This window comes from Perna viridis, chromosome 7 (genome assembly GCF_037379345.1).
Source record: "Perna viridis isolate PV_CMFRI_1.1 ecotype Kerala chromosome 7, ASM3737934v1, whole genome shotgun sequence".
In the NCBI taxonomy this organism is placed as follows: domain Eukaryota; kingdom Metazoa; phylum Mollusca; class Bivalvia; order Mytilida; family Mytilidae; genus Perna; species Perna viridis.
In genome coordinates, this window is record NC_142451.1 from 49,076,846 (window position 1) to 49,104,026 (window position 27,181).

The following is a 27,181-nucleotide window of genomic DNA, read 5'->3' on the forward strand; positions in this document are numbered from 1 at the left end:
ATACTAAACAGGGTAACAAAAAGTTTTGTGATTCTTGAAGAAGGACCAAAATCTCAGTTTCATCAAATATCAAAATTGCTGTGGACAGTGGCATTAACTGGATTAAGAGATGGGATTACGCGAAGATATTTGTAAAATGTTTCTGAATCAGAATGACTGTGATAACTATATATTATTTTAGAATTAGAAATCTATAACTATTTGGTACTGTATTAATTATGGCAGTTGCTAATTTCCGTGATTCTGTCAAAAAAAGTTTGATGTTATATAGTAAAACAATTAATTTTATGGGTACTATTTTTCGAAGTTTTCTGTCCTTCAAGAAAATAGCAAAAATTAGTACACCGCGAAAATAAGGATGTTTACAGTATATAAAGAAGTGGTTTTAGTTAAGTGCAGTGAACACATGTATTTGAGAGAGATTGTAGGTGTAAGTAATTTATTCCAATGTGGTATTGAAGTAGCAATTTGTACATATTGTATATAAGTTTACGGCACAAATAAAATTGGAGTCTTTGTTAGTTTAAATTTACCTGGTATGGATACGAAAGTCTGAATAATAAATGTATGGAAGGATAGAAATCCTGATACTATCTGCTATCAGCGAGGGGCATAATAAAAAAAAATGAATATTTTACAGATTTTATTATTTAAATATAATCTTATAAAATGGAATGGTAACAAATCATTATAAGAGAATTTGTATACTGGGTACCTAAATATTGGTCATGATATGTCATAAATTGTCAATTTATACTTACTTAGAAGTTTGGTGATAGAAAAAAAAACCCAACAAAAACCATGAAAGAAAATATAAACCATGAAAATTGGAATGTGTTTTACTCTGATCTACAATGGTACATGTGGACATTCAATGCAATTGGATCTACAAAGGTACATGTATGTGTGGACATTCACAAAGTTATAAAATGTATTTAAAATGTAAAATGGGTAAAGATAGAATCATGAAAATCACAACCAATGTGTAAATATATCATCATTTCATGGCACTTAAATAAAATCACAACAATTGTGAAATAATAAACAGCATAAAAACAACTACATTATGGTAATATTTTTATGGTAATGTTTTTAGGACACAATTTTTTGTGGTTTGGTCACAACTGAAATATTATTAATAGCAGACAATGAAAACCATACAATTCCAAAAACTGTTTGTCAAATTCAAAATTATCCTCAAATGAAAAAGAAACTTCAGTAAAAGAAGGATAAAACCTTTTTACTACAAGGCTATAATGTGATTTGTATTGTCTCCATCATTTACAACTGGGAACAGTGAAGTTTTGTCCAATCAATTGGAAAGACACCTAATAATTTCATAAATATGCAACACTAAAGGACGAGGTTTCATTAAAGTTAGGTTTACACAAAATATCAGCAGATCTGGACTGTATGAAAAGTGAAGTTTCAGAATTTTATACAAGGATGACATTATTTAGAACAATAAGATTCTCTGATACAATGGATATATACAATGAGTAAATGATATATACAAAGCACTTCTTATTAGCTTAGTGATCATCTTAATTTATAAAACAAATCTGGATTACATACATCATTAAAAATTTTGAATCTATTGAAGTCCAGATCTAGAAAAAATACATTACCTGGAAGTTTATATGAGTATAAATCTACTTGAAAAAATATCAAAATTTGCAGATAGGTTGAAATAAAACTGATGTGGGTAAAATGACCTCAAGAAAGTCATAAACAATGATATTCTTACCAGAGCAATTGTTTTTTTACAATTTTAGTGACATAAGACCATTTAAAATGCTTTAAATAATAAAATTTAAAAATGAAAACAATGATTCCTTTGCTTTAATTGCAATACTCCTAATTTCAAGGTAGATATTTATATTTGTACAATACATATTTACAACTATATACAGAAAGGAAGATTACATAAACCACTCTTGTCTCTTGCCAATGTCTGGTACACCTGTAGGATTTATAACTGTATATGCATCCTGATTATCTACAAAGCCTTGACCTGCGGCTTCTTTTGTTGAGTAGTCTCCCTTCTCCCGGAAATATAAGACTGCTATTACTACACATACAATGATAATTAAAAACACAACGGCTAGTACACCTGAAAAATATAGAAATAGATTAGTTATAGACATTATTTAAACAAAATAATGCATAATCCTTTTTTTTTGTATCTATAAAGTTCTATCTACAGCTCAGGTGTCCCTCTACTTGAGGATTAAAGAAATATACTGTGTCCCTCAACTTTACTTTTCCGAGCAATGGATCATTGTATCACTTGGTATAAATTTTATCAAAAACCACTGAGAAATACAAATAAGAGAGCACTTTAATAACAATTTCAAATAAATAATTTCTAAGGGTTAACATACATGTATCGGTAGTATTAGCTGGTCATAATTACAGATATTTTTTTTATGTTGTCAAGAGATTCATGGTTACAACCCTTGATATATATTAATCCAAAGATGTCTTTAGAAATGTATGCTGGAGAGTGATTAATAAATAAAAATAGAATAAATTGCAGTCTAAAAAGGGGATAACTCTCAGACAGATCATCAACAATTGAGTCCCCACATCTGGCTGGACCTATACAGATCCTAATACACCATGTCAAAGTATAAAGAAAACATACCTCCTGTTATAGCTTTATCTCTAGCTGAGGTATCCTCTACATATGGATATGTAATGTTAACAAGAGTTCCTCCACTACCTGGACGGATTTCTATGGGATCAGGTGCAACTGTTATTTCTTCAAATCCACACATATCTTCCCTAATTGTGTCTGAAACAAAATTGTTACTGCTATAATTACTGGTGGTTTAATTTGGCCTTTTGATATGTTCTGGTGACAAAAAAATTAAATAGTGTACTTGTTAAAATTGTAATTACACCATTGGTACAAAGAAGGAGTTGGTAAATGTTTGGTCCAAAGGAGGTGGTATAAAGTAGGTACAAAGGAGGTGGTATGTGACTGGTACAAAAGAGGTGGTATATGATTAGTCCAAAGGAAGCGGTATATGGTAGGTACAAAGGAGGTGGTATATGGGTGGTCCAAAGGAGGTGGTATATGATTGGTCCAAACGAGGTGGTATATTGTAGGTACAAAGGAGGTGGTAAATGATTGGTCCAAAGGAGGTGGTATATGATTGGTCCATAGATGGTATATGATTGATACAAAGGAGGTGGTATATGGTTTTTCTCTTATCTGGTTTTCTGTCCATCACATAGTTTCTAAAGTTTTCTCCAGTTTTCAAAGCCACTGGATTTTTTATGCAAGCTTTATGCACATGTTCCATATTGTGGGATTTGGTTTTGGTTTTGGTTTTGGGTGACAAAAACATAGATAAGTCAAATTCTGTTTGATGAGGCATGGACAAATGAGTGAACAGATACCATGATCATTATATACCTCAAGTAAAGTATAATGATACTTACTGTTAGGATATAAGAACATGTAACTCGGTCTAGGATCCTGGAAAGCTCTCTTTAGTGGGTAGATATTATCTATAGACATTCTGTAAATACAACCCTCAAAACCTCTCTCAGCATTTGTAGTACCTGAAAACATATAATAACATCAATGGTTCACAGGGTTTGACTATATTTGTTTGGTGGCCAACAGGACTACTTCAGAAGTAAAATGGGTATTCAGCAATTGGCAATGATGGTTCTGTTCTTAGATCTAATGAAAATTAAGGCAAAATTTAGATAGCCCATAGAATTACCATGAGAATTTTCAAGTAGTACTCTCCAAAATTTGGGTGGCACAGGATTACCGGACTACTGTTAATGTCGATCCCTGGTTCATCATTGAGTATGTATAAAATGTTCAGTTCTTATAAATATACTATGCAATATAATCTTACAAATTAAAATTTTGTCCATATATTAAAACTGTAATGACTGCATTATAATCAATTGCATCAACTTGTAAATATGTCAGACTTATCGGTATTGTCTGTTTTTTGTCCCCTAATTATGGCCATCCTATCCTCATGTTTTCTGTGCTTTTACTTTAAAATTGATCAATACAAACAACTACCCTATTTTCCTGGCTATATGTCGATGTGGAGTATAAGTCGAGTTGCCTAATTATGACCAAAATCGACGAAAAAACATAGATAAGTCAAATTTGGCAGATAAGTCAAGGGTCAGACATGTCCACAGAGATCTGAGTTGAGCAGTTAGTTTTCAGCAGCATATTATTCCAGCGATATTACTAAGTATAGGATTTCTGAATTAAATAAATATCTGTTTTTTTTTTTTTGGTTAAAAGTGTACTTCATCTGCGAGGTCAATTATTTTTATTGAATGACGTGTCAACGGCTCTGAAGCCATAGATCATCAGGAGTAAGAAATCGTAAACATGTCAAATGTGGGCAGCCATGTGTGATATAAGCGGGAAATTCGTTTGATGAATTGGTCATAATTACGAGCGGTAATTAGTAAACAATAATGCCTGGTATTACAAAATACAATAAAAAGTAATTGTTACATGCAAATTTGGTTGCAATTAGCCATTTAGAAAACACCTTAACTAATCATTATTTGAGCCCCGTGCGAATGTGTTACGACATACTGTAAATGGGTATAAATTTGCATATTAAAGGACCAATAACTCCAAAACACTTGATAATGTTTTCCAAGTTATATAAAGAGTTTTGTAAACGTATCTTCTAGAGTATTTATATTTTAACAGTTTCAATGTTTCAGAGTTTTATTAACATCATCATTATCATTCATAAAGGATAGCGACAATGATCAATAATATTCGAATTCAATCGCCGGGTTGACTGTTTGAGAGAAGGCTTTCGTTGATTGCAGTTTACCAAAAATTTTGAATTAAAGCAATCAAAAGTGAACTAAACAAATCTAATGAAATGCATTGTAGATGAACATTTTTCTTGAAAAATCCTTAGATAAGTCAACGTGGATGATAAATATCGACTTAAAGTCCGGAAAATACGGTAGTAAACTAATTTACAAAAGATGAAATGGCAATAGTTTTTTTCTCCAGTATTCAATGGCAATCAAACATGTTTAAAAGAATCCAATAAGACATAGATCGTGGACACTGTTGAGCTGACATTCATCATCCCAGTGGGGTTGTTGTCTTTTTGACATATTCACAATATTCATTCTTGTTATATAGATAGTGGAAACAGAGAATGTGTCAAAGATACAGCTACACTACCAAACAATGAAAAAAATAGGATTAAGCTCAATTTTTAATATGGATTCAAAGTAATTTACTCTGTACTACAATCAAACCATTCTCTAATTCAATCCTTAAAAGAAACTTTGATTTTCAACAAATTCCTTCCCATCAATCCCCAACTAATACTAAAGTACAATAAGTCAAACTTACTATTGTTTCCAATATACAGATATTTAGGATCATCTAAAATGTTGTCACCAATTCCATCCAGTTGGTCAGTAGCAGTGGGATAATTGTCAACCTATAAAAAAACTCAATGGTGAAAGGAAAAAAAATCTTAAGAATTTTCCATCAGTTAAAATTCTATTGATCTGTAGTGACTGACATTTAGCAAATTCATCTGGTAAAGTAAATCATCTGGTCAGTGTGCAAATAAAAATGCTGCATGGGGGGACAATGGACCTCTGAAAACCAAAGATTCTGACTGTTCATTTATATACCATTTAAGTGTTCTTTTTTTTTGCTGATTGCATGCTTTTGTTGAAAAAAGGGAGAATCTATTTTTGCTGATGTAATTTTTACAATCCCAGAATCTACAAAATATACCACTAAGGAGGAACTACTTGTATCTTTTAAAGGAAAAACAATTCTCACATTTTTTGTGTGTCCTGAAGTCTATTCTGAATAGAGATTAAATTAAATCATGATGGAAAAGAACTCCTATGGTATGTATATCTTACCTGTAAATGAAGTATCTGACTTTTATCACCTGTTCTCCACAGGTGAGCCACATGTTGTTGATTGTTGGTGTAATCTATGTTGTTAAATGGTGTATTCATTTCAAATCTCTGAGATTCACCAACATTCACCACAAACTTCACACCACCTGAAGATAAATAATTAATTATCTCTGAGATTCACCAACATTTACCACAAACTTCACACCACCTGAAGATAAATAATTATCTCTGAGATTCATCTACATTCACCACAAACTTCACACCACCTGAAGGAAGATAAATAATTAATTATTTCTGAGATTCACTAACATTTACCACAAACTTCACACCACCTGAAGATAAATAATTATCTCTGAGATTCATCTACATTCACCACAAACTTCACACCACCTGAAGGAAGATAAATAATTAATTATTTCTGAGATTCACCAACATTCACCACAAACTTAACACTACCTGAAGGCAGATAAATAATTATCTGAAATTCACCACAAACTTCACACCATCTGAAGATAAACAATTAATTATCTCTGAGATTCACCAACATTCACACCACCTGAAGGCAGAAAAATAATTATCTCTGAGATTCACCACAAACTTCACACCACCTGAAGATAAATAATTATCTCTGAGATTCACCTTCAGTCACCACAAACTTCACACCACCCGAAGGCAGATAAATAATTATCTCTGAGATTCACCAACATTCACCACAAACTTCACACCACCTGAAGATAAATAATTAATTCAGAAGTAAATACTTCAAAGTTAATTGACAGGAATCCATTTAAGTTTTCCAGATTACTGTGAGGTAGAGAAATGAGTAAACATAATAATGAACTGCAAATGGATATTAAATTATAGAACTTCAATTTTAATGGTGGATAAAAATGAATTAAATCCAATGAAGTCATTACAGTTCTTGAAATGGTTATAAAGTTGAAAGCTGGACAAATATTTCAAATTGAGTGTTAGAATGTCAGTCAAGTGAAAGAAAAAACAAACAAACAGCTGAAGAATGTCAGTCAAATTCAAAGCATCAAATTTCCTCAGAAGACAACTTAACATATATTTTACATAAATAATAAAATGTTCATGTCCAATCCATATGATAAAAACCTTCATTATAACAAAATTTTGCCTAAGGAACAACACATTATTGTCACTTTTTCTTGGTGGGGAATCTTTTTTGTATGTTTTGGTCATTCAAACATACCAAATACATCTTCTTGCTTCAAAAATAATTAATTCTTTTAGAGTTCATGATTATTGGTCTTGCAGACAAAGATCATGTATAAAACTGTAAATAAATTGATACTCAAATATCAAATACCTTTACAATGAGAAGTAACCATAACAACAGGTTAATCTCTTACCTTGATTATTAATTTCCAATGAAATATATTCTCCCTGAGGTGACTGAATCTGAAGGAGAATTCCTTTCTTGACCTTTGTAGTGAAGCCAACTTTAACATCTTTGAAGTCAGTTGTAGACAGACCTTGGTTCTTATCAAATTCATAACGAATCATGAAGTGTTGCTGTAAGTTTACTCCAACCTCTGCAATAATGAGATAATGAAATTAACTTTGAATGGCCATACTTGCAAAAAGGCATTTTAATTTTTTTTTAACTGCAACTTTATCATTACTATATGGTTGATATTTCCTATTTCAGAATACTATCATGATACTAAAAAATATACACAATTTTCAATGACAATATCACATCAAGTCTATTGGACATGGCTAATAAACATGTACAGTAGAATGTCATTTTTGTCTTGACAGAACCTATCAAGCTCACTGTGAAATTTTCTGTCTCTAGTTTAAAACTTCTGTTATTCTGTATTTATCAAACATCAATACAAATTACCATACCATCCAAAATGTAACAAATGTAGAATAGTTATTCCATCAAAACTCTTGTTCAAGATGACATAACCATTCTTTCGAAGGCAGAATACATGTTAGCTGTACAATGATGAAGAATGGGTGAGATGCAATGTTAGTATCTTCACTAAGACTCAATCTAATTAAATTTAGACCTATCAATTGTTCAGTCACTACATATAGGATCTAACAACACTCCATTCTACTTTCTGTTCTGATGACCTTTATAGAATCCTCAGCAGGGTTTTAGCTAGAATTTTGAGGGCTTTAGTCACTTTTGCGTAGAGTACGAACGACATATTATGGGCAGCAGAATTTTGTAAATAGTCAATAGTATCATTAACTAAAGACATAAACACTCTTAATATATTCATTTTAAGTTTACAGATACAGGCATAACAATAATTACAATAAATGTTACAACAAAATAACTGTTATTTTCTATAAGAAAACATGTGTTACTTAATAAAATAAAATAGTTACTATTAGAAAAATAGTAAAATAGAAAACTTTTTTACATCTTGACAACGCTTTGATGCATTCAGTTTAAAAATAGCTACTATTATGGTATGACCTGACACTCAACTAATAAGAGAAAATCCTCCTGTCCTTTGCCAAACACCACACCTCAAAAGCCCTCTTCAACCTAAAACTCTTCAAATCAGAAGGATGGAGATCTTTAGAAGAGAATTGACTGATGAAACCTTGAGCCTGTTCCTAAGATAGGTCTTGATCAGATAGTACCTACTAAATCCCCTCTCAGTCACCAGAAGATAACACAGAAACTAGACAGATAGAAAGGAGGCTGGCCACATTGGCATAGTTAACTGTAGAATGTTGCACTCTGTAAGCGATTGCTGCGTGATATCTCTTATTGCTGGGTGGTAATTTTTTAGTGACCCCAGATCATGAGTAGAATTGAAGACGTTCGTAATCATAGTTATTTCGTTTCAAGAAGAAAAGAGAATCGTAAAATAAATATTTATCGTTGATTAATACTTCCTAACTATCCGCTATCGAGTTCAAATTAATTGAAATCCATGAGATGACCAGTCACACATCAGAGACATTGTTTTTGTGTGCATTTAAATTTCTATAAATAGATAGCTATATATGTTGCGAAGTTCGTGAAGGGTTTGTTTTTATATGGGAGTAAAATCAGTCAGTATCCATTAAAGATCGAAATCGTACAACACGACTAATCCTTAAAACAAGGATATATATAAGTTACATTTTATACACACTTAAAAGCAGAAATGTCTCGAGTCAACTCCAGGCTTTTTCGGCGGTCGAAAACTACCTGCTGAAGTTGAGTGAGAACCATGGGATTATGTTTTGTGGTCCTAATGATCAAACGATTGAAAAATTGTTATTTTAAAGGATTATTAATGAAGCACATATCAGGGATGCCAGGTTAACAACAACAGAATGTATCTCACACCTGGTTGGCCAGGTAATTACCAAGCTTGGGGTCATAAACTTGTCTGAGCGTATGGCCAGGTGAAATTATGTAACTTTCGATTGACAGTTTCTAACAACATTTTTATTTAAGGTGACGAAAATTTATCTGAAATACTCTTTGAATGGAATTTTTTTTTTATACAGTTCTCAAATTTTCGTCATTTATGTAATCCTTTCATAAATGGTGAAAATGACGAGTGCTAGCTAAATCACTGCCTCAGGTTTTTTTCCATTTGAATAATGCTTTCAAAATCATGAAAAATGAATTCCAGTTGGCTGATCAGAAAGGTCATCTGAACAGAAAGTAGATTGGAGTGTTGTTAGATCCTACATGCAGTGACTGAATGGTACAACTGACAGGTCTATTTGTAATCAGATTGACTAAAGACTTTCAAAACCAGCATTGTACTATCTATCAATGACATAGTTAGCATTATTTCCAAAGGTGATTCCATTTTTTCCCCAGTTCTTTGGTAGTAGCCTGACATAAGCAGAATATTCTTCTACAATAAAACACTTACCTCTCCCACACATCCAACCTCTCCAAGGTGTATAAGAACAGTCACATGTGTATCCAGAATATCCCTCCACACATGTACCTCCATTGAAGCATGGATTACTGGCACATTTTCCAAAACATCCCTCTGATACTCCGTATGTAACCTGACCTCTCTGGATCAGACCTCTTAAATCAACTAAAACGCCATTAACTCTAAGGCCCCTTAAGCATCCAACAAAACCAGCTTTGTATTCTACTGTTGCACCTGATGATAATGACAAAGGATCACAGTGTAAATTAAAACATGACAAAGGATCACAATGTAAATTAAAACATGACAAAGGATCACAGTGTAAATTAAAACATGATAAAGGATCACAAGTTAAAAATGTTGTAAATTATTAGTAAAACCTTGTAGGTAAATTCATACTTGCCTAGTAAGTTATCCTCCTTCTAGACTTTATTCAAGTGGTTTTCTCATAAGAAACAAATCCCATTTCTCTTTTAAAATTTGTAAAAGTGGTGTGATATGCATGTACAAGACATTTTATACATATAATGTTTGCTCCCATATCCTGATGGACAAACAAACAAAAGCACTCACACAGACAGTGAAGATTCCAGTGAGAGGAAGAAAATATCAATGACATTAACTTCAAGGTAACCTGGTAAAATGTGTATTAACCTATGCAAAAAGCCAACATTTATGTTAATTGCCTTGAATGGCTGATAAGTAATGTACTTTTGATTCCATTGATAACTGTTTTTTACCCTCATATAATTATTCATCTAAATGTATTAATATGAAGTAAGGCTATGAGGGATTGTGCTATTTATACAGTTATGTTATTCACTGTTTGATATCCTGACCAATGGAATCTGTCAGACCTACACCCTGTGCATTTGCATTAAAAGTTCTGATAAGCACAAGTGCTGATGTCACTTCCTAAAAACATCACTTCTAAGACAAAAGGATTTTGAGCCATTCATATTTTGAAAGAAATTCTACACATGTAGGATTTTGCTCCATACCTATAAATAAATCCTACCTATAACAAGACCCTCTTTAAGATCCAGAGTCCTTGACATTTCATCAGCAGATTCTGTGACATAAACTTCAGGGAAGTTATCCACACGCAGCCAGGCCTGTTTACGATTTTTCTCTATATGAACTGTATGCCACTGATCATCATTCAGAGAGTTGGCAGATGTATGAGCAACAACTCGTGCTCCATTTCCAGTGTCATAGCTAAACTTAACAGTATTTCCATCTAAAATAGAACAAGTTATGTAATGTACAAGTTGTCAATCTCTTTTCTTTGAAATACTATTTTAAATAATTCTAATTCTACTCAAAAAGAATAGGCCTGCAGCAGCGCTAAGCTTGTTGTAAAAGGTTACTAGATAGTGCTCAGAACCTTAGCCAGGGCTAGGGCGCTCTGCCAACAGAGCAACTGGGTTGTGTGCCCCAGGTGGTGGAATGGGGTACCCCTGCTGTGTTACATGCTGGGGTTGTCAGGCTATAATATGGAAAACCTGACCGCAAACCATAGTGGTGCACCGTGTTGGGAATGATGCCACGTTCCTCACACGTTAAAAAACCCTACTGTGGTATTCTCCTGAAGTAGGAACCATAGGGCTCCGCCACAGGAGGCTAAATTGCCCGACCCTACCCACCTCTCCCTATTTCCAATGGCAATCAAAATTTCTTGACTCCATTATCCTTGTGTCCCATCCCATTTTTCATTTCATCATCATTTCATGTTCATTTTATCATCCACTTCATGTTCATCGCCTGAATATAGCTGAAATACTGCTGCTACAGCGTTAAACCCCAACAAACAAACAGACAAACAAAATCAAAAAGGCTGTGTTTGTTCTTCTCAAATCAAAACAAGTTATATATAGTATTAAAAACATTCTTCATATGCTAGTAATGTTTTCACTGCTGTTTATGTCTGTTTACACGAAAGTCAATACTAATATTTTGTTTCTTTAACTGAACATTAAATATTCCAAATTGGAAAGATGCTTTAATTTTTAAAAGAGACATGAGGTTATGTTTGGTACAGATTACTGTAAAATTTAGAAAATACCTGTTTTTAATTAAGTTTTTTTTCAACTGAAATAATTAATATCAAAAATTCTTTTAAGTGACAAAATTGGTAAAAAAAATAAGTCTGGGTATAAAAATACTTACTGAAAAGATCCACTTTAATGTAATCTGGATCTCCAATGTTGTGTAAGATTGTACCATCAGTAGCAGTAGTTTTAAACTGGAACCAGATATCTCCAGCGGGATCTGCTTCCCATGTGTCAATTTTGATTGTAGCATCAGGCTTACGGAAAGTTACAATACTGTCCAACATGGCTGAAAAATTCAGACCAGAATAAAGTTTAACAAGCTGAATGTTTGCAAAAGGTAACGATCACTGATGTAATTTTTGCTTGGGTTTTAACTTGGTTTCAATTTCAGTAAAAGGTGCAAAAAAATGAAATCAACAGCTGGGTTTCAGAACACGATATGCCTACTATGCCTAAAAAATCATTTAAATTTGTCAACACTTTATGGAGTTATTTTGTGATGAGTGCAGAAGAAAAGATTTCATTATATCATTGTACATATGCATATGATGGGAGTCAACTCAAAAACAGCTATGTAAGGATTTTCAAGAAAATTAATGAGAACCTGCATGTTTCAGAATCAAATAAACATCTTCCTATTTCTTAGAAACGATTTATCAATTTAACCTCAAACTTGTAGTAATAAATGAGCAAAAAAAAATAACACAGTTAAAAGAAAATCAGTTTAAAGCAGCAATATATGATGAATACTTACAATCCCCTTCACAATATAGCTCGCCCACTTTATATTTCCCTGATCTTCCATCTGAGAGATCACCAGTATCACCAAAATGGACCTCCATTACAGGAAGGTAGTCTTTATGTACCAGATTCCCTCCATCAAATTCATTCCTTACATTGGCATCACAGTTACATGTTTCCGATCCACCATTACATCCCTTCTCTTCCAGTCCACAGTAACATTTGTTGGAGCCTGGGGCTGCCCCACCCCAATAGTACATTGGCTGGTTGGTTCTTCCTACCCACCAGGAATAGCGGGGGAATTCGGGAGAGGCTCCAGCTCCATCTGGGAAGAGACATTATATATTAATTAAAGGTAGTCTGATAAAAGGCTGTGTTGAAGATTCTGGTCCAATCTAAGTAAAAAATCTTCGACATAACTCAGAATAGGGAGTTATTTTTTTTATCAGTTCTGAGTTTTGATGTTTTGTCTATTTATTTTAATTAGTCACTGTAAAAGTAATTAAATTTTACCAGGAACAAAAATTCCCACAAAACTTTTTTCGTTTATTTTGTACATAAATGAAAGGTTTTATTGGTTGGCAAGTACAACAGCTTCAATGAGTTCAATTTAGAGTTAGCGTTCAGGCAAATAAATCTAATCATTCCATACAGTTTTATTTAAAGATGAATGTTCTACAATTTCATATCACTCCATTTTATACACACTCTACCTTGCAGTAAAGAATTTTTATTAATATTATTGTATAAAGGATATTTAGATTTAATATTTACTAAAATTTGGATGACATCTGGATGTGAAAAATTTAACTCCCACAAAAAACTTAAGGCTAATTCTCCTTAAGCACATATACAACATATTCTGGGATTGCTAAAATAACTTAACACTGAAATAAAATCCCCCATTTTTTCAACCAAATATGGAATATTCAATCCATGAAAAAAAAACCACATAAACAGTACTTATTGATCGGAGCAAGCAGTTTAGAATTGTTACATCTACTTACTGATCGGAGCAATCTAGAAATGTTACATCTACTTACCTATCGGAGCAAGCAGTTTAGAATTGTTACATCTATACTCTATATTCTGATAACATGAGGCTGATCTTTCAATGATGTTGGTTAGAGACTCTATATCTCCGTCATACTGAAGAACTTTCTTGTAGAAATTAGGTGCCTGGAAGCCATCAACAATTGTGGGGTTCATTGCATCATGGGATACTATTGTTCTCACAATTTTACCTCTTTCCTCTGAAAAATAGACAATTATTTTGTTATTCACCTGTGAGCAGACTGAAAAAAAGAAGGCATACCCTATTTCCATTTTAACTCTACACATATAAACACTTAAGTTGAGTTATCTTCCCCTGTGAGCAATTAACAGTAACCATACCCTTATGCTCATTTTCATATGATATTGAAGCTTCATATAGAGTTTCACCAAAATCCATTAGCAGCTAAAGAGTCATGCTTACAAGGCAGAAGGACAGACAAAGAAGGTCTACTTAACCATTATAACATTCAGCATTACTGAAAATCAATAGACATGTACTGTGAGCAATCCCAGAAAAGAATACTCTCAGCTTCCAATGGACTTAACACTGTTGGATAATTTCCTGTTTAAATGACTTGAGAATAATTATCTTCCTTCATGCACATCTATATATGATGACTTTCTTTCCTATAAAATGTCACCAAAATCTAATGAGTGTTTAAAAAGTAGTTGTGATAATAAGATAAATGGATAGGTGAATGGATAGTCAGACTAACAGAAAGAGTGATTTCCTGCAAGCTATGTTTGGATATCAAAACAGTAGAAATCTCAATAAAATTATATTGTTTTCAAGATGAAAGTCTAGTCATCAAATTGGACTGGGAATGGAGGAAGTGGACCGGAACCATCAGGGTCCGTGTGAGTGGGGACCAGTCCTTCATCATTTACTTACTCTTGTCATCACATTGGACTGGAAATGGAGGAACCATCAGGGTCAATGTGAGTGGGGACTAGTCCTTCATCATTTACTTACTCTTGTCATCACACTGGACTGGGATTGGAGGAAGTGGACCGGAAACATCAGGGTCCGTGTGAGTGGGGACTAGTTCTTCATCATTTACTTACTCTTCCCATCACATTGGACCGGGAAAGGAGGAAGTGGACCAGAACCATCAGGGTCAATGTGAGTGAGGACTAGTCCTCCATTATTTACTTACTCTTCCCATCACATTGGACCGGGAATGGAGGAAGTGGACCAGAACCATCTGGGTCAATGTGAGTGGGGACTAGCCCTTCATCATTACTGTACATCTTAAACATCTCACAAGATAGGTAGTAAGCAGCTGTAACAGAAAAAAAAAACAAATTGTCATTTTATTTATCAGTGAACAAAATTGCACTGTATGTATGAAGAAAGCCACTGCATGTGTCAAGACATTACTAGTATTGTAATATTACTCCCAATCCAGTTATATAATTTCAGTGGTAGATATCAAAAGGGAGATTGCAGGGGTAATCCAGGGATTAAAACTCTTTTTTTGAACATTAATTTGATGTATTGTTTATACAAAAAGGTTAAATAATGATCTGAATCCCAAACATTTTCTTCTGGAATCTTTCCACTTCAAGGGTACATTTTGTCTCACCTGAATTAAATCTGATGTACTTACAGACATGACAGACCTCTCCTTTGTATCCAGTATTACTACAGTCACATAAAAAGTTACTCCAGGTCTGTGTACATACACCATTGTGTTCACATGGGTTGGGTGTGCACCGATCTATCAGTCCACAACTACCAACTATTACAGACGGACGGTCTGATTCAGAGATCTCATTAAAGTTGACTGGCTGTGAGGCAACCATAGTGCTTCTCATACAACCTCTAAAACCATTACCTATTGTGTATCCTCCTATAAAATAAATTTAATGGCATTGTATCATGAAATTAAGTTTTTGAATCAAATTTACATGTATGTTGTGAAACCTGTCTTAAGCAAATCCTGTATAAACCCCAAACCTTTCTATACAGACATATTGTGTTAAAGTTCATATTAAACCTACATAAACCAACTGTCTGTCTAAACTGGACAAAACCTTTATTCCAAAAAGGGGGGTTGTGAATGGGTTCCACTCTACTTTTACATTGCCCTAAACTGAGATCTAGAAAGTCAATATTGAGGACAAGTTATAGAGATGGAGTGTCAGTGATGTCCTACATAGGTAGATACTCTGTCAAAACATAAACGGCTCAAAATCTTTCTGTTGGAAAGGATATATTTATCTGGAATATGATTGTTTTAATTTTTAACCAGATGCACATCATGTCTTTTAGGGAGTATCACATTATTCCCTTTGGTCGAGACATCATTGATATTACAAAATGATGGTTCATTATCAATAAAGTCAAATGCAATTTGAGTAAAAATAACTCCATTTCTCATTGATTAAAAATCATATTAATATATAGATAAAAAAATAAAGTAATGGGAAAATTGATACAACTCACTCTTGGCCATTCTTAGTATACAGATATATAATTTATATGGAATCAATCCAGCCGTATAAATAAAAAATTCTGATTTATGTAGGGAACCAATCCAGCCATATAAATAAAAAATTCTGATTTATGTAGGAAACCAATCCAGCCGTATAAATAAAAAAAATCTGATTTATGTAGGGAACCAATCCAGCTGTATCAATAAAAAAAAATCTTGATTTAGCATTTATTTATGTTATGCTTGGCAACTGAACATCATGCATCTTTTTATTTCAAGAATGTTGAAAACTTTAACAAACATTGTACAGATCATTATTAACCCCCAAACATAATGTGATTTGTTTTTACATAACTTTTATTGTAAGTTTTCTTCAACCTAAAAATAGTATTTATTTATTAATTTTGTATTACAAAAAAACCTTTGCACTATATGTAGCAATCATATGAATAGTGTTCACAATATTGGTACATTCTGACAACATAATCTGAGTTTTTTTAATCATGCAAAATCAGATTTTTTTTATCATGCATGAAACAGTAATTCATTCCATGAAAGTTAAACATTTATTTTGACATTCATGCAGAAAATGTCAATCAGTTTTCATGCCAGATATAGATCGGTAACAAATCTTAAAAATTGGAAAGGCTTTAGCTTGCTTACTTCAGTTTTAAAACTTATGAATGGACTACTTTATATTTGTCAACTTCACTATAATAGAATGTTTGGTTTTGTTACAGTCATGACTTAATGTGAAATAAAGTATTCAGAGATTTCAGAGGTTTAAGACTAGAAACAAAAAGGAAAGCAATCCAGTTTGCTTTCTACCAAAACATACCCAAGAGGTTTGGTTTCTACCAAAACATACTCATGAGGTTTGGTTTGTACCAAAACATACCCATGAGGTTTGGTTTCTACCAAAACCAAAACATTCCCATGAGGTTTGGTTTCTACCAACACATACCCATGAGGTTTGGTTTCTACCAAAACGTACCCATGAGGTTTGGTTTCTACCAAAACCAAAACATTTCCATGAGGTTTGGTTTCTACCAACACATTCCCATGAGGTTTGGTTTCTACCAACACATACCCATGATGTTTGGTTTCTACCAAAACCAAAACATTCCCATGAGGTTTGGTTTCTACCAACACATACCCATGAGGTTTGATTTCTACCAAAAATTCCGATGAGGTTTGCTTTATACCAAAACATACCTATGAGTTGGCTATCAACCAATAAAATGACTACTTGCTCACATTTGTCAGTCTACAAAGGGATGTCTTTGAGTAAAAAAATAAAAAAGGTAACAAAACACCTATGAGGGAAAATAAACAATAAGGAACTTGACCCAAAATAGCAATAAATGAATGTTTTTTCAATACCATAATAACTCACTATTTTGTAATAATAATAGAAATAAGGTTGAAACTCAGAGATCCTACTTTAAAATTTAAAAAAGATAGCAGCCTGCAGGTATTTTTCTTTTATTTATTCTTTAAGGTTACTTATTCAAAACAGAGAAAAATATATAGAAAAAATGCTAAGTCAACATTTCATTTTAAAATTTTGAAGTTTAATCAATAACAAGTTAAGCAGGGATCCTGAAAAACAAAATTTTAATAGTGTCCACACACACATTACAATTCACAACAAAAACAATTAAGAAAATTAACAAAAGTGCACAAAACATTTAAAGAAAAAAAAAAAGTCTAATCAACCAACATACAAATATGGGATCAAAATAATTTAAAAACAATTAACTTAAGAACATCTTCTTTTCAGCTTCTGAATACTTAAAGTATGTTTACAACCACTAAAGTTAACCAATGTGTACAAAAGTACATGTGTACATTTGTTTTGGAAAAATAAGATGACAACCAAAATCTAAAAGAAGTTTTTTTTAATCACATCATTTTCTCAAACTATACCCATGTTTGCATTTCAGAGGAAAAAATGAAGATCAGTTGGGGGTCAAAGTTCATCACATTACTTCCTAGTTCATACCTCTAAGTACATTTGCACCACCTAAAATAAGGTTTGTTATTTAGTTTAATACATTGATATACATAAAGCTTTTCAAATTCCATTTCCATTTTCTAAGGACTTTTTGTTAACAACCACAAGATGAGACTGGATACTTCTACATGGCTACAAAAGTTTTGCGCTTAGTCATTTCATTAGAAACTTTAAATATATTTGAAGAATTCAGTTTTTTTCACTAGCATGCTGCATTTTTGCCTTTATATAAATATGAACAAGATCTGAAAAATTAAAAATAATTTTACAGAAGATAATTTGTACAAAATTTTAGGTACATCTTTGTCAAAGATTTTGGAATTCTCATATGCAGACTTGTTTGAATTCTTTTGATTTTCTTAACTTTACCTTTGTAGAAAAAACAAATGCAATTCTGATTGTCCAAATATTATGACTGAGTTGACTTGACTAAAATTCAGAACAATATTTAAAAGGTTTTTCCAATAAAACTTAAAACAAATTCATACTACAAAAAACATATCCTGTAGGCAGTAAATTAGCTTGGGGTCATATAAATGTTATTTCTCCAGGTAATGTTTTGGGGGCTTCCTGAGAATGTTAAAATTTGAGATTCATAATGTCAAAAGTGAATTAACAACCTTTCTTCATGAGAGAAAACTATTTTTCAGTGGAGAAAATGATGAGCAGTATTAAAATCACTGTCTAAGAAATGATAAAAGAAAGTTTGTATACCTAGATAATATGTGTTGCCAGCTTTAATATTCATCTGTCTGTATGATGTCTTTGTATTCTGATCAATTGTCACTTCTAGTTTCTCGTTGTTTATAAGGAGGGTGAATTTATGCCAGAGTCCATCAGCAAACCCACTGGTCATGTCACCAGCAGCTGAAATTCATTAGATTGTATATAACAAAATAGGAATGAAGGGAAACTGCCCTGAGACTTGGACACTAAACCACAGTACTGTCCACTGTCATGCAAACAATTTTACTTGTTTTCATTTGAATTTCATATAAGTTTGGATAAGTAAAGGAGTAGAGTCATTTAGGTCTATTTCAGGCCCAAAAATTTAATAATATATATTGAGAAAACATTATCCAAAATTAATTGTACACATATATCTATAAAAATAGATTATTTACATGGAACTTATCAATGTCAATGACATCAAATAAACTTGTTAATACAAAATTACCTATTTTGACCTAAGAGAACCAACCGATTAGAAGGCCTAGAACAAATAAATTAAAATTATCCCAACATAAATGCTAGATTCTTGCATATTTAAGTCACATCACTATTTTATTACTCACTGTTTCTGACAACATCTGTGATGGATTCCTGTTCTAGTTTATACTGAATAAATCCAGTTTGCCCTGGTAAAAATTCGACCTGAAAAAAATTCAGTTAAAATTATAGTCACATTACTGACATGAAGTATCACATGTACATGGACATTAGATTAAAAAAAATGTGGTTTGCATTCAGTAAATATACTTCACATTATCAGCTCTATGATGAATAAAGTTTCTAAGATTTTCAAATCAAAAAGGGATACCATAAACACATCTCAATTGATTGATAGATTGTTTTTTAGGGTTTAACCCCTGAGCAGCAATATTTCAGCTATATACAGCTGATGAACATGAAATGATGATGAAATGAAAAATGGGATGGGACACAAGGGTAATTGGGTCAACAAATTTTGATTGCCATTGGAAATAGAGAGAGGTGGGCAGGGTCGGGCAATTTAGCCTCCAGTGGTGGACCCCAGTCACATCTCAATTAAGGCCAAATCAAAATATTTGTGTTTATAGTAACATAAGACAATTCATTAGGGAAAGTAATCTGAAAACTACAGTCTATTCTGATAACATTTCTCCATTATCAGAGCAATGCCTGCTTCTGAGATTTGTTTTTAAAATTTAAAAAGAAATGAAATGGTTAATACCACCAGAAAGGGTTTATCCTACACTTGCAATCAGGAGCCTTATCATTACCTGAATAAATCCACCGATCTCTAATGCATGATACAGTAGTATACCATCTGGGTCATGTGTCCTGAAACCAAACTCTACTCTGACAGCGATACTGTTATCAGCATTGGTGTACTTTACATAAGAATTGATTGATGGGAATGTGGCTGGCAATGGGGCATCAATCTGCAGATAAAAATACATTAACAGCAAATTTAATCAAGCTACTTACCACAAATATTTAAAAACAATCTGATTTCTTGGAAGAAAATGATGAATTTACTTTTGGTTGAGGCTTGTAGCTAGAAATCTTAGAGTGTTTGGAGGGGGTATTTAGACAAAAATTTCACCAACTGTCTTTAAAAGTGCTGAACCAATTTTAAGCTTGTTTTTCACAGTTTTTAATGTTTTCCATCAAAAGAACAAACTTGCCTTTGAACTAGCTCAGAGAAGTTTATCAACAAAAATCTTCAACTGAGACTTAACTAAGATAATTCCTTCTATAAATCAATCAAGTTTTGCAGTTTTGAGTTTATGATTGTCAATCAGATAATACCAAACCTTTTTTTTATTTTCATTTTTAGATCAGCTTTTCAACAATTTCACATAACATATAAATATGTCTCCATAAATATAACTGTTGTGAAGCCAATTAACAGTATAACAAATTCAGTCATTCATATGAATTTACAAGATGATTAACTAATTATAAAATTGTTTTTTTTTATGTTTGATTTACAACCACTAAGTTTTCTATATTAATGTATGTATTTTTTTAGATGACACTTGAAAATTAATTAATTTGGATGTTAAGAAACTGAAACTTTGATAATTGCTTAAAATGATTTTCATACAAATAGTCTACATTGTAGTAATTTAAAAAAAGAAACTTTACACATATATAATTTCTGCAAAAATATTTCCACAAACAGTTTACTGAGAAAGTATTTTAATTTGTGGATACCAATTTCCATGAATAAGGGAAGAAAAACAAGTTTGTGGAATCTTGAATTCCTGGTTTTGACTGTTTTAGTATACACATCAATGGAAATCTTCTTTTCATTGTGAACCAAATTCATGGTTTGGTCTACCCCACAAACCACAAAAACTGGTACCCCAAGAACAGTACTTTTTTACCTTGCAAGCAAACATAGCAGCGATTTGACTGTTTCCAACTGTGTAGCCTGGTATCCTGTTTTTAGCATCACTAATCATCTTACTTCCTTCAAATACTACATTCTCTAGGCAACCAGTAAAATTATGACGAACTGTAATTCCATCAACGTTAAATGTTGGTACTCCACCTAGGTAAATCTAAAAGAAAAATTTCCCTTTTGACTTTAGAAAACACAGCAACCAAAGAGAATAAGACATTAGGATATATTCATTTTATTTTCAGAGATAACAGTACATATATATTTGCTGGCCAAAAGCATACTACATCAAGTACAGAAAAAAAAAGAAATTTTATTTTCATGAAATAGCATTGCTATTCTATTATTCCAATATTCAAATTCAATACACATATACAAAGAGAGTGCACATCAAATTCCCTTCACAAATGAATAAAAAATTCAGATGACCTCTAGCAATATTTTCATGTATTTTTATCCTTATCTATTATGATTCAATTCTAGTTTAAACAAAAGAAGAGAGAAACTTTGTTAATCAACATAGATAAATCACTAACTGTTCTATCTAAATTAAGTCTGTAAAACAGTCCATTGGTTTTAAAGTAGGTTTCTAATCTGTCAACTACCAATCGAACATCAGTTCTGTTCCTCCAGATAATAACGTCATGCCACTGACTGTCATCAAGTAGATTACCTCCTGTCTGGTTGGTGGCACCACTGTTCATAGCAGTAGAACCTTTAAATAACAAAATAAATTGATGAATTTTTCAGATAAAAAACTTAATTTAAGTGATGCTATACAATTCATGCTATGAAGTACTTAATGCTATTACAGTCATTATCAAAACACCAAATTCACTTTTTCAAAATTTTTCTTAAAATTACTCAGGTCAAATTTCAGTCTGATAAGGAGTGATTTGCTAGGCACATACAGAAATTTAAATTATGGGACAAATAGGACTGGAGATAAGTCGTCTCAAATCTAGTAGGGTGACACAACTTTATATACCAAGAATCATGTCAATATCTGCAAGTGTTTAGAAAAAAAGCCAAGAAAACTGTTATTTCTGTGAATTTTGCTAAGTCCAAGGCCTATAATTTTGGTAAAAATCATCAGAGCGGAACGAAAGTTTAACTTGACCTGTAACTTATCGTGATGAACTTATATACCAAATATTATGTCAATGTCCAGTAGAACAAAGGACCACACAAAACTTCAGTGACCAGTCTGGAAGGGCATAGGGCAATATATAAGATAAACGACATATTTATCAATAAGGCATCACTTGATTGTAACTTACTGTGAAAGTACTTTTGTTCATGGGGTACCCATTTTTGTGGTTTTCATGGGTAGGCCAAATAACAAAATGTGGGTCCAATCAAATAGGAGATTCCCATTAATGTGTATACTCAAAACTCCAAGACCATGAATTCAAGAATCCACAAACTTGTGTTTCTTCCCCGATCAATGAAAATTGGTATCCACGAATTAAGCACTTTCACAGTAATAAGTCTCGCTACCTCATATTTATGCATTCAATTCTAAGGACTGATAATCTCTCTGTGTTCAAGAGGCATAAAACAACACAACTGTATGTACCTAAATCAATATGCATGACTAGTCTCCCTTGTACGAGTTCTAAGGACAGATAATCTCTCTGTGTTCCAGAGGCATAAAACAATACACCATTCTGTTGATTTGTTTTAAATCTCAGTTTGATGTTGTTGGAAGGCATGGGACCTGTGTTGCCAATAGACAGATCATAACTTATACTTGATGCCCCATCAAATGTAGCTACATCTGCGCCTGAAAGAGAAAAAAGAATTTTTATTTGGTTACAGTCAAAGACAGTTTTTGACATACTGGTAACAGCATTAAATGTGGATTTATACCAGCTGAAAGAGAGATTGAATATTTCAATGTAAATTCTGTCTATGACACACTTTTAGTTTATTGGACCAGCTCTCATTAAAAAGATACATCAGAAGACCCATATATGTTACACAGATGTACGACTAATTAAATATATGAACATTGTAAACTTTAGATTTAATAGATAGTTTTAGTTTCATCAGCTTTATATATACAATGGTACAGAGAAGTTACGCATTATTTATACAATGGTACAGAGAAATTACACATTATATATACAATGATACAGAGAAGTTACACATTATATATACAATGGTACAGAGAAGTTACACATTATTATAAAATACAGGTGGTCACTAATACAAATTTGACTGTATGTAAACAGTAAATTAAGGATGAGATAGTATTATAAGAACATATAAGTAGTACATTGTTTTTATTTCTAATGCAGAAGCTGTAAGGACTTCTTAACATACAAATACATGTAAATCTAAAAGGAATCCAGGTCTGTTTTGTTTGTCCTATTTCTTTTTCACCGCGAGTCATATAATTTTAAGGTAAATGGTTTCAGTAAGAATATCTCATCCCCTTATTGGGATTGTTAATAACTGCCACAACAAGAAATAGAAATACATGTATATCTTTTAAAAAAAACTTTCATTTCTTGTTGAAAAATCTAAGAAAAAGTTGAAAGCATACAATTTATTACTTCATTCGATTAATATATAATTCAAGGCATACGGACCTAAAGGGTTAATGGACCCAGGGCCAACAAATTACTAGCCTGAATTGATCCAATACCATCTGGAAGTCACTACTTACTGTATGCACAGCCTAAAACCTCCACTCGCATGGAAATAACCCCAACCCATCTCTGGGGATGGAACCTAACATATCTCGCTACTACAGGATACTTTAAATAATTCTTCCTTATCATATCTGCATTCTCAGCACCACCAAACATCTAGAAACACAAAAAAAAAATTTAGAAAGAGTATATTCCTTTTTCTGTTTTAAACAATAGGGTACTGTCGGGGGTAAACTATTCTTTCCTATATGGTTCATAAGGTTGTCATATGTCTGTAAGTAAAAGAAGAAAACAATCACTTCATACTCAAATTCAGAATATTTAACTTAGAAATGCTCTTCTATACAAAGTTTGAAACATACCTAAGGTTGCCCTTTTCAGAACAAACAAAATTTTTATACTTCTTTTCTTGTTCTTCATAGTCATTACATGTATGTACTTTCTAATCAGCTGTTAATTAGTAAATTAGCATAATACACTGCAGTGCTCTAGCTAGGATTTGAAAATAGGTGGGTGCAGGGAAGAGGGCACTTTAATGCGTAGCATGTTTTTTTTTCAACAAAAAAGGAAATTGATTTTGTATGTTTTTGTTAAGTCAGTAATTTGTATTCTTATTGCTTACCTGCCAACTTTTGAAAATGAATACATCTTATGTAACACACACACACATATACAACGTTCCCCTATGACAGAGTTAAGAATTCAGTTTCAATATGATCAGGTTGTTGTGTGGACAAAATCTGTCAGTGTTATGGCAGTGAGGGAGCAAGTTCATGTATTGTGGTGATAAGGGCAAATGGTTCTTTACATTAATGACATACTATGTGGTGAAACACTGCATGAAATGTTACAAATATTCAACATTGTTCCAATTAAATATCAAAATCTTAGGTAAGTAGAAGGAATATCATTTCCCATAACTATAACTTATGGAAAATGTCCTTTACTCTGGAGGTATAGAAATTTTTTTTAAAATATTGAAATTATAAAGGAGGTAACTGAGATTTTGAATAAACAAACATGTGCAACATGCAACTGTTTACACCAGTAGTTCTACAAAATTTAGACCTTTTGACTTGAAAAGATTGGCTGTCCATAAAATTGTTATAGATCCAATCAGGATTCATTTTCTACTTGTCAATCATTATCCGATAACCCTGGTAAGCTGATTGATCACCGATAATTACCTGAGGGTTAATTACGATATGATGTAGTTAATGAAGGTGACATTTCTCAATTGGCTTGGGGTAATTTATTAACAAGAGCGGTGCCCCTCCATTTTGTCCTAGTTACGACACTGCATTGAACTACATTCTCACATCAAAACTTCAAATCAGAATGTTTAGCTGAGGATTGAAATTTTAATGTTAAACTTGTCTTCACTATAATGATAATTGTTAATTTATTTGGTGTTGATTCTGACTTACATGTCGAATTCCATACTCGTTGGTGTAGTCTCTCCAAGTAGTGCTATCACTGGAAAAGGCAATGTAAAACTCTGTTACATATTCTCCCGACCCTTGTCGACCTTGAGTCCAAAGGTCAGTTATGATGTATTCCCGCCCAAGATCTACACCAAGGTACTGGTTGGTGTCTAAAATACTGGCTGTCCAAGCACCTGTAATAAAGCAACAGTTTACAGCTCTGTATACTATACAGGTATCATCATGCTGTTATACAGAACATTGAAGACCAGAGGGAAATGTCCAAGAAGACAAGTAGTTTTAGTAAATTCATTTGAAAAATAACAAATGTGGATGTGTTTCAAGTATAACATGTTGACTGGGGTCAAATATAAAACAGATAACAAGAGAGGGCACTATCTAGTCTTTACAATGTTGTACATTAAAAAAAATGGTAAGCTAATAAAGGCCCCTACATATAGTTTACAAAGAAGTACAGAGAGAGACATATATTCACAGTATTTACATTTGTATGTTGAAAATGAAATGTTAATGATTAACATTGTAGACACAATTTGCTTAGTACTGAAGAGACACTTGCAGCAAGTCTTACAAATCAACAACTTTGAACTAGATTGTAGATATTTATTTGTTTTCATTTATGTTAAAAGTAAAGAATTATTACTGGCTGACACAATACAATGTATCAACATTCGAATGTTTTTTTTTGTAAATGGAGTTACATGCATTATCTAAAACTCAAAATGATATGTGTATATAATATGAATAAGCTAATGAACTTGAAGCCTTAAAGGTCTGATTATTTTACCTGTTGGATCTTCTAGTCTGGCTTTCCATGGTTTTCTTACATCGCTACTTGAGGAAGAGGCCCAGAAATTTTTGTCTGGGACCCTCCTGCCACCCCTGTCACTTATACCAACTGGTGACCCTTGAAGACAATCACTGTCCTGGTATCTTGTTCCTAAAAGTAAAAAGCTCCCAAGTTATTTCAGGGCATAATCTAGGCGGTGAAATGGAGATTTAAATCGCCAAGAATTTTTAAAACTAGTTAAAAGTGGGTGTGTCTAAACACCCCACAGGAGTCCTGAGTGCACTCAGGTCATGAAATATCATCTATAATCTTAAATAAAGTGTACCAATGGAAAGATATTTATTTTTTTACCCTTAGAACACGATTCTGAATGTAATAAAGACTAAAATTATAGAGTTACAAAGACTTTAATCGACACATGCCATTTTGCTGGTCGGAATTCAGAGAAAACGTCATGTGTGACTATTGTTTATTGTGATTAATGAGGCATGTTGATATTCATAAGTGTTAAATAAAAATAGAGAAGAAAATCGTAAACCATCTTAATGAAAGACAATTGACAGAGGTAATTAATGAGATTGAAGCCATTGATTGAAGATGATCACTTTCTTTGATATTCTTTTCGAATAATTAAGTAACACTGACCTACAATGGTTATGTTTATGCAAAACGGCTTGTGGTTAGGCTTGGTGTATACACAAACAAGCGTGTTGTTGTTGTTTTATCTAATTAAAAAGAATAGCACATGGTTTCGGTAAACTTTGTTGCAGATTTCTTATTATCTTTTTCTTTATAATTTGAGCTTTCTGAGAAATTTGAGAAAATTATCATTTTATAATAAATATGTTCCATACGACCCACAACTGCAAAATGTTGTCACAATACATAGATACTACACATCACTAAAAAGAGAAAAGTCCTACAAAAAAGGAGTGAGCTGGTTTGAAAATCTTCCAGAACAATTTGAATCGTATCAGCAGTGACGACGAATCTGGTTTGATTAAAGCCATTGCCGATGTGTTCCCCAACATAAAGCGTCTTCTTTGCACTAAACACATCAAAGATAATGTGTCC

General features: G+C 32.7%; 1 protein-coding gene across 2 annotated transcripts in view; it reads right to left on the bottom strand.

The window, feature by feature from the left end:
- Positions 1 to 630: 630 nt before the first annotated feature.
- Positions 631 to 27,181, bottom strand: part of LOC148613098 (neurexin-4-like) — a 33,277-nt gene continuing 6,726 nt past the window's right edge. The window contains exons 2-23 of one of the 2 annotated variants that reach the window (XM_088595132.1): positions 26,105 to 26,257; positions 25,300 to 25,490; positions 23,887 to 24,028; positions 22,792 to 22,998; positions 21,749 to 21,927; positions 21,196 to 21,372; positions 20,083 to 20,244; positions 19,396 to 19,474; positions 18,815 to 18,967; positions 15,256 to 15,498; positions 14,803 to 14,928; positions 13,633 to 13,842; positions 12,603 to 12,914; positions 11,964 to 12,134; positions 10,813 to 11,034; positions 9,786 to 10,028; positions 7,290 to 7,472; positions 5,914 to 6,059; positions 5,384 to 5,474; positions 3,451 to 3,573; positions 2,648 to 2,797; positions 631 to 2,113 (exon numbers count right to left, since the gene is read on the bottom strand). In XM_088595132.1, the coding sequence (XP_088451258.1) occupies positions 1,923 to 2,113; positions 2,648 to 2,797; positions 3,451 to 3,573; positions 5,384 to 5,474; positions 5,914 to 6,059; positions 7,290 to 7,472; positions 9,786 to 10,028; positions 10,813 to 11,034; positions 11,964 to 12,134; positions 12,603 to 12,914; positions 13,633 to 13,842; positions 14,803 to 14,928; positions 15,256 to 15,498; positions 18,815 to 18,967; positions 19,396 to 19,474; positions 20,083 to 20,244; positions 21,196 to 21,372; positions 21,749 to 21,927; positions 22,792 to 22,998; positions 23,887 to 24,028; positions 25,300 to 25,490; positions 26,105 to 26,257 (3,854 nt within the window). In that variant the 3' untranslated portion in view covers positions 631 to 1,922. Of the gene's footprint in view, positions 2,114 to 2,647; positions 2,798 to 3,450; positions 3,574 to 5,383; positions 5,475 to 5,913; positions 6,642 to 7,289; positions 7,473 to 9,785; positions 10,029 to 10,812; positions 11,035 to 11,963; positions 12,135 to 12,602; positions 12,915 to 13,632; positions 13,843 to 14,802; positions 14,929 to 15,255; positions 15,499 to 18,814; positions 18,968 to 19,395; positions 19,475 to 20,082; positions 20,245 to 21,195; positions 21,373 to 21,748; positions 21,928 to 22,791; positions 22,999 to 23,886; positions 24,029 to 25,299; positions 25,491 to 26,104; positions 26,258 to 27,181 lie in introns of those variants that run through there. The other variant, XM_088595133.1, reaches the window with a different exon arrangement.